General features: G+C 30.4%; 1 protein-coding gene across 1 annotated transcript; it reads left to right on the top strand.

Annotated features, from left to right (window-relative positions):
- Nucleotides 1–420: 420 nt before the first annotated feature.
- LOC139897355 (GDSL esterase/lipase At1g28580-like) lies at nucleotides 421–7,831 on the top strand. The gene is made up of 5 exons (XM_071880052.1): nucleotides 421–705; nucleotides 797–1,012; nucleotides 6,551–6,699; nucleotides 6,778–7,054; nucleotides 7,453–7,831. Exons 1-5 carry the CDS (start codon nucleotides 456–458, stop codon nucleotides 7,719–7,721), a joined length of 1,161 nt encoding a protein of 386 aa, XP_071736153.1. The 5' UTR covers nucleotides 421–455; the 3' UTR covers nucleotides 7,722–7,831.
- The last annotated feature ends 1,378 nt before the right edge of the window (nucleotides 7,832–9,209 follow it).

Below are 9,209 nucleotides of genomic sequence, written 5' to 3'. Positions count from 1 at the left end.
GAATATGAGCTATTAATAATTCATTGAAATTTGACCTATTGGGGGAGGCTGAGCACCCCTCCGTCCTCTCCCTGTCTCCGCTACTGTTGCCACTAGTGTTGCCACTAGAGTATGACTAGTATGGAGTTATAAATTCGTAGTTGTTTAATAATTTGTGTCCATTTTATGGTAAACTTATGAAGAAAATGATCCGAATTTATATGGACTGGGCCACCTAACATTATCCACTGTGTGTATGGAATGTAGTAAACGTACAAGTGTTATAATAAACTTCAAGGGTAGTAATGTAAATTTAGAAAACTTTGCTACAAAGACATGTCTTATTCCAAATGTACATGACAAGCAACAAATATTATTTTGCTCTATAAATAGAAAACAAGATAGATTGATCACCAACCAAGCTTAATTTCATCAACTTAACTTGGTTATTAACTCGTCTTTTATGTTCACCAATAATGGCCCATTCAACAACTCTTTACACCATTTTAACTCTTCTATTAGCTTATTATAACTTTTGTGTTTATGGATGTTATACTTCCATAATAAGCTTTGGCGACTCGCTCGCTGATACTGGAAACTTGAAAATACAATATCTTAAAACCGATGGCACCGCACCCCATTTCTTGTTTCCGCCTTATGGCGAAACCTTTTTCCATAAACCAACTGGCCGTTTCTCTAATGGGCGTCTAATCATTGATTTCGTCGGTAATGCATTTAAATATATATGGTTATTATTTATTATGTGTGTATTTTGTGTAAGACGAAATATTGAAATCGTTTATGTTTGTTTTTGAAGCTGAGAGCCTTGGGCTACCACTAATACCGCCATATCTTGGTATCAACATAACGAGGTTGAGACAAGGAGTGAATTACGCGGTGGCTGGTGGGACTGCGTTAGAACCTTCTTTTTTAGAAGAAAGGGGAGTAAGTAATAATAGGGAGAATGCATCTTTGGGGACTCAATTGGGGTGGTTCAAACAATCTTTGCCTTCTATTTGCGCCACAACTTCAGGTAACTACGTACGTAAAACATACATGCATTGCACCAGAACAGCCATATATTGATTTCTATATTTATTAATTTATGTAATAATATATCAAAACATACACACCAACTACTACTCAGACCGTAAATTTTATTGATCGATCACAAGTTTCTGTAGGAAATAGACAAACTTTGTGAATACGTCAATGAAAAAAGTTATCTAGATGACTAATTAATTTACAACTCATAATTGTTGATATTTTTTGCCCGAAAAAACTTAATAACATTAAAAGAATTCGAAGACCAACAAGTAAAAACAATAAAAAATTCAAAAACGAGTCGTTATCAAACTAAACGTAATAATCAACAACCTTACCAACAGATTGAAAAAATACATCAACCAAAAACTAAATATTTACAGCTCATAATAGGTATAAGACGAAATTGACATTTATTACGTATCAAGTAAGGCTAGTGGTTGGGGTTCTACAAAAACGTTTCAGGTTCAAATCTCTTTATTCAGTATTTGTACAATATTTGTTCAACATGAGGAAATGATGATGTAATCATGTCATTAGAGGGAGTATCTAGCACATGAAAATGTCATCCTTAATGCTAACAATATATTTAGTTATGTAAAGTCTGCTACGAGATAGGATGATTGTTAACTGAATGTATACTGATTGATTTATCAACACCTAAGAATTATTTAATGTCATATAACTGGTTTATTTAAAGTGCAAATATTTAATAATAATCATTGTGACAAAAGTGCTTTAATATGAAAATTATACTAGAGAAATAGAGAGAGGGTCCATAGGAAAGGTAAAAGCAAGACAGATGTAAACCTTTAAAGTTAAAACAAGTGAGTACTTGTGAAGTATTCAAATACCTTGGTATAGTCCACGAAATATTATTTCTTTTTCTTTTTGCTTTTATCTTCAATAATTCTAACGGCAGAACACAAGCCTATGTCGTTACGTTAATATGTTAAAAAGCAAGTGTTGTGTATAACAGTTACTTATTATTTTTAGAGCGAGTGACAATTATTCAGTTATTCAGATATATAACACTTTTAAACACTTTTAAACGTAACACTTTTAAGCGTATTAGCAATAATCGTATAAAGGTTATCATTAGATTTTTTTTTCTCAAATTTACTTTGTAACATACATGCTATTTGCAACAATAAATACAATACTTTAAATGAGGCCACCATTTCAAAGGGGAGATCTTTGTTTGTTTTTCCTGTTAGGTAGCAAATCTTTTTGTTTTGAATTTGAAACTTTTAAATACTTGATTGGAGAGTTCATCTATTATCATTAAACTTAAAGTCCTAATTTACTTGAAACATTTTTATATTAATCACGAAAATATGCATATATATCTACTATATTTGATAACAGGGGATGTATTTTCAGAGTATCAGCCTAGCTGAATAAATTTCTATCAGCGTAGACGCGTAGTGTCAGTTTAATTAAAGAAGAAAGTGGAACACTTTAACGGACATATGCAACTTATATTTGAATACTTCGTCGTGCTTTTTTTTTTTGGTTTATCTTTAATTTCCCTTTAAACCAGTTAAATAAAAATGAAAGGTGGTTCTGATCTCAATGTCATCATGACTTCATATGCATAATATGCTTATGAGTAAAGCATTCATCGTGTTAATTAAGTGTTCAATATTAAATATTATATTTCAAAACGTTTAATTCGAAAATCGAATTGAAAGAAAACGAAAAAAGACTCAAATAAACACTCGAAGCCAACCCAGGTTCGATTCTCACTACAAATAAAAATTCCCAACATTTGATGATACTGATGAACTGTCAATATTGTCGCAAATTGAGTTCTTCCTAACGTGTGTGTAGGTGGCATATGATCGCGAAAGTGGTTAAGTTCCTTCAGGATGATGCCGATATCTCCGTTAAAAAAAAAATCATTTAAACGGAAGTTTAATGTTGTTTTCGGTTCATTTTAAAAATTTAAACTCAGTTTTCGATTCAGTTTTAGTATTACTTTTTTGAACTCAGTTTAGTTGAAATTTTTTAACAAAAACTGAATTAACTTATAATATAATTTATCAAATTATTGATATATTGAACGCAAATCGATTTCAAAATTAAAAATTAAAATTCAGTATTTAATGATTATTTTAGTTAAATTATGATTTTTTTTGATTTTAGAGTTCTGTTGTACCTAAAGACGTGGTGTAAAATTACCAAAGTTTTTAATATAGGTATTTTTTATATAGTACATCGGTACTATTTTAAAGTTTAGAACACAGGGAGAGTTATTATTCCGTCATCGTTTTCAGAATAGAGCGACGACAACGACGTTCCACCACTCTAATTACTTTTTGGTCACGGTACCCGCTCATCGCCTCCAGTGAAACATTGTGAACTTTTCTTTTGTTTTATTTTTCTCTTGTTACTGTGTGTTGTTTGTATATATTGTGTGTATCTTCATTGTTTTCGACAATTAAACCTTAGGTCTAAATGTTTAAGTTTGATTATCTAGTTTTTCATGATAGTGTTTCTGATGAACACTATTAGATCACACGTTTCGGTACCTATGACATAGAAGTATATTTTTTACTTTTTGAAAGAGATGGAAATTTAATTGCGATCTGACATTGTAAAATTTAGAAGTTCTGCTATGGTAAATGTCAAAATTGAGTATCCATCTTTTAGAGTAATGTTTTGATTTGATAAGGTTAAATAAATTAAAAGTTACTTGTAAAATAAAATAATTAATAGATATATAGATATATGAGTTGTAATCCATTGAATCCAATAATTTGTTTGAAATTCAAGGGATCAATTAGAGCGCGACATGTGGCGCAACAATTACATGTGATTGAAAAAGGAATATTTAAAAATTCTTTTTTTTTTAATTTTTTTTGAAATTTTTTTTTTTATTTTTTTTATTTTAAATTTAGCATTTCAAATCCAATCACATGTGATTGTAAAGCCCAATCACATGTGATTGTAAAACACAATCACATGTGATTCTGCATATCAAATCCAATCACATGTGATTGAAAAAAAAATTCAAATTTTTTTTTTTCAAAAAAAGAATTTCAACTGGAAAGCGACTTTAATTTGGTGATTTAATCAAGTTTGTTAGCGTTTCGTGATCATATCTTCAAAATTTCAGAATTTAATTCGGTGATTTGATCAAAAACAGTGTTTAAAGGTTTTTAGCACAAATTAACTGAAAATCGTCATTTTACTAAAAAAAAAAAATTTCAATCACATGTGATTGAATTTGACATGCAGAATCACATGTGATTGGCATGCAGAATCACATGTGATTTACTGCATGTCAAATCCAATCACATGTGATTGAAAAAAAAAAAATTTAAAAAAAATTCGAAAAAAAAATTTTCGGAAAAAAAATTAAATTTTTTTTTAAATTTTTTTTCAATCACATGTAATTATCGAGCCACGTGTCACATTTTGATTGTTCTCTTAAATCTTAACTTAAAATTTGATTTCATTTGAATATTTCTCACTATATATATATATATATATATATACACATACGTGTGTTAAGATATGATTAGTTACAAAAAGTTTAAACGCCAGCGTGGAAGGTGAAGCCCGGTAATAGGTGTTGGCTTCCGCAAATTTGGGCCACGTCAATTTGACGCAACAGATGAAGCCCGCTAGGTGTGGTCTTAGTGACTTTGTCAGCTTTCTTCCTGTTTTAGCTTTGTGTAGATGCACACTATATATGCCAAATTGAATTTCGTGTAATATTTTAATTGAATATATATGGATCAAAACCCCGAGCCAACTCAAACAATTCATCGAAAGTCTTAGCCATACCCCGGCTAATCTTGCTCTTGTAGTCGGCATTCAAAGTACGATAAAAATCTTTCATAAGCTTATGATCATCACCCACATACTCCGGGCAAAAACGAGTCTTTGCCAATGGGGTAGGATCAAAATGGAAGTAACCAATCGGGGGAAGCGGGGGAAGCAAAAACTTTTTTTTTTTTTGTTTTTTGAAAAAACTTTGTTCACGAACATTATAGATGAGATGAAAATATGAACATTTAGTAGAGACACTTTGTGATAAATGTTTTTATTTTGGCGGGAAAACGCTCGAAGAAGCAATATATAACAATTATCATGTTTTTCGAGCATATGTTGAGGTTTTAGCTATTGAGGTTTAGATATTAGGGTTTATAGGGTTTAGATATTAGGGTTTAGAAATTTAGGGTTTAGGGTTTAGATTGAGTTTTTAACACGAACGGTTTAGGGTTTAGGGTTTGGGGTTTAGGGTTTGGTGTTTTGGGTTTATGGAATAAACCCAAAACACCAAACCCTAAACCCTAAACCCTAAACCCTAAACTCTAAATCGGGCTAAATTTTACTTCACAAAACATGAAGAAAAAAAAAACGTTCATATTCTTCACGAACAATATTATCTTGAATGTTATTTTTGTCGATCGTTTTTCCGCCTAAATAATAACATTCATCACGAAGTGTCTCTTCTAAATGTTCATATTTTCGTGCGATCTTGATGCCGGAAAAAAAAATTCCAAAAAAAACGAAAAAAAATATAAATTTTGCTTCCACCGCTTCCCCCGATTGGTTACTTCCCCATTGATCCTGCCCCTATGGATCATGGAAGTTATAGGTAATTTTATAACTTATCTGTTCAAAATTCCATTAACTAGTCGTCAACACTTATGTAAGAATAATAAGATGATTTTCTATCTATATGAAGATATTGATTTTCTATTTGTCTTTGTATAACTCTAGAAATAAAAAATAAAATTGATAATTATAATCTCCATTATATCATTTTAACTTTTGAATTTTGTTGTTATTCGCTATAAGGGACTTGGAAGTTGCTTAAAGCAAATACATTTTAACTTTATAGATATATTAAATATATAAAATAAAAATTATAAATATAAGTACACGCGAGCACATTTCTTTGCTTTCCATTGTGATAACAGACTTATTATTATAATAATGATAAATTATAAATTATAGTAGTAATCATATTACGTGATTAACATCTTACTCTGTAATGTTAGTTACATTTTTAGGCGTTTAGCTAATTCAATTATTGTTTTCTTCTACGTATTAGCGAATACACAAGAAGATTAATTGTTTCAAACAATACATTTAGAGTAATTGTTGAATGACTATCAATTGTTGAATGACTATCATGTCAGATAACTTACAACTCGTATTTTATTAATAGGCAATAATGTTTTAACCAGATAAAAGAGTAACAACAAACAAGTAATTACATCGATTCTAAGTGATAACATCGACCATCACACCCACAATTTGAATCAATATGACAACATGATTGAACTACATTTTAATCTTAAAAACTACGACCTAAAATAAAATTACAGCAAAACCTAAAATAACTAAGGCATAGACTACAATAATCTAAGAATCAACCCACCAATCAAATCTTCTACATGACATATGACCACATTAGGGGGTTTGGTTTGGTGGGTTTATGGAATTGGGTTTGATTATGTTTGGTTTGCATAACGGACTAACGCTAAAGGGGATGTGATTACTACAGACTGTAAGCGATTAATCGGACGTTCTCTAATTCTCATGGGAGAGATTGGAGGAAACGACTACAATCATGCATTACAATACGGAAAATCTATAAAAGAGGTCCAAACATATGTCCCATTCGTTGTCAAGACTATCATCTCTGCACTTAATGTAAGTATTCATGTGAAATATACTTAATTTTGTCATACTAAGGTAATTGTTAACTAATGGTTATGTATGAAAATGTAGGAACTTATTGAGCTAGGGGCCGAAACAATTGTTGTTCCAGGGAACTTACCAATCGGATGCTCTGCTGCTTATTTGACAATCTTTTATGGCTCTAATGAGGTTGAATACGATAATGCAACCGGATGCATTACTCAATTAAACAAGTTTGCAGAGTACCATAACGAACTTCTCAAAACAGAATTAAACCATATACGAGAAGTCCATCCTGAAATCAACGTTATTTATGCTGACTATTACAACTCCGCAATGCAAATTTTCCTATCTCCATACGAATATGGTACGCAACTTTCCACTTTTTAGGCATGATTAACCATAAACGTGACTAAAATATTGGCTTAAAGACACTGACAAATCAAGGATCAAAAATCAAAAGGGTCCCGAAATTTGTTTCAAAACTAATATAATTATATTTGAAAGAGTACTTTAGTGACCGTTCACCTTAAAAAAAAACCTATCATGAATATAACTAGAGTCCTATAGTTACATTGAGTGTTATCCTATACATTTTGAAAAATAAATTTGTAAAAAAAGAAAGTTTCAAACTGGGTCACTAGACCCCCACCCCTTAACAAGTAGATGCGCCCCTGCTCAAAGATGTGTATAATCCATAGTGTTTAAAAACGTATTACAGTTTATTTCTTTAAATTTATTCACTATTTATTTTCAATATTGTAGGATTTACAAACGGAGCTCTAATGGCATGTTGTGGAGGTGGAGGACCGTACAACTACAACGCATCTGTAGCATGTGCGGACCCATTATCGACTTCATGTGATGAACCGGATACATATTTCAATTGGGATGGTTTGCACTTAACGGAAGCAGCATACAGATTAATCTTCGTGAGTTTATTCGAAGGGTCCTACACTACGCCTCGATTCAATTCAATTTGCCCAACATCAAGGCTACAACCAGTTGGAGTAAAATTGTCTAGCTCTATTTAAGGATTTTGAAAGTTGATTGATTCTTATTGAAGCCTTTTATTCAAGTAATTAGAGTTGGAAAAAGGTATATTTTGTTAACAGTATAGACTTCATATATTAAGTCATGTATATCGAATCAATGTATTGTTATATGTATTTTTGATTGATAGTAATATTAATATTAATTGTTTTGTATACAAATCTTCAAAACAGTTACATACAAGATAAGTCGATTAATTATCTGTTTCTTATCATGGGACTTTGCTTTAAGTAGCAACTAACTGTTCATGATAATGAACTTTCGGCAGGGATATAAGAAAGAAAGTAGAAAATAAGACACATAAATATAGATATAGATATAGATAGATATAGATATTAGATATATCAACTTAAAACAAACCAAATAAGTCTTCTTTTCTCTATTGTGTAAAAACAGGTGTCATTTTAGAAACATGGCAATTAGCTAATCCCCATCATTTAGAGTTATAACTTCTCAACTAAATCATAATGGCTTTTAGTTGAAACGACACGGCAACTAAATCATAATTTAGGAAACTAAATTTTAGTTTGGCTATTTATTAACAATTTTTTTTTTTTTTTTTTTTTGCAACGGCAAGATTTTATTAAACTCCACCTCCCTAATAAGGCCACTAGGAAAGAGGGTCAACAATTACAATGGCTTTGTAAATCAAGTGTTTCAACTAAGATTACATTTACTTCTATTAAAAGAAAAATTACAAATAAAATAAAAAAGGATTTCTTTCTTCATATGCGGTGAGGCAAACAACATATAGGCGGAACTACATTAAGCTTAATGGGGTCAATTTACACCATTCAAATTTTCACTGATAGTGTATTTGTAGGATTAATGTGCAAGGTACAACATATAACTATATGGCCAACTTCATTTGAGCCTTCAGAGTCACACACATATACACCGAGACGTCAAATAAAATATATATATATGATGTATATATATTACTCAAGTAACAAAATAATAAATCGAAATTAATTCATTTACTATTCATATGAATAGTAAATGAAACGAAATTAATTAATTTACTATTCACATGAAAGCGACATGATAAAAATTATTAATTATAAGCTACATAACATAACCCTAAAATATTTGAGAAATACGACTTTTTAAAACCAAATCAAACTAAATATGATATTACAGACAAAGAAATCGAAAACAAGATATTCTTTTGATTTACTTTATGCTACCAAACAAACGGGGTATATATATATATATATATATATATATATATATATATATATATATATATATATATATATATATATATATATATATATATATATATATATATAGTGGTAGGATCAAGAGGGAAGTAACCATTCGGGGGGAAGCAAAAACTTTTTTTTTCGTTTTTTGAAAAAACGTTGTTCACGAACATTATAGATTAGATGAAAATATGAACATTTAGTAGAGACACTTTGTGATAAATGTTTTTATTTTGGCGAAAAAACGCTCGAAGAAGTAATATA

This window comes from Rutidosis leptorrhynchoides, chromosome 3 (genome assembly GCF_046630445.1).
Source record: "Rutidosis leptorrhynchoides isolate AG116_Rl617_1_P2 chromosome 3, CSIRO_AGI_Rlap_v1, whole genome shotgun sequence".
NCBI classification, from domain to species: domain Eukaryota; kingdom Viridiplantae; phylum Streptophyta; class Magnoliopsida; order Asterales; family Asteraceae; genus Rutidosis; species Rutidosis leptorrhynchoides.
This window is presented reverse-complemented; position numbering and strand designations above follow the sequence as displayed.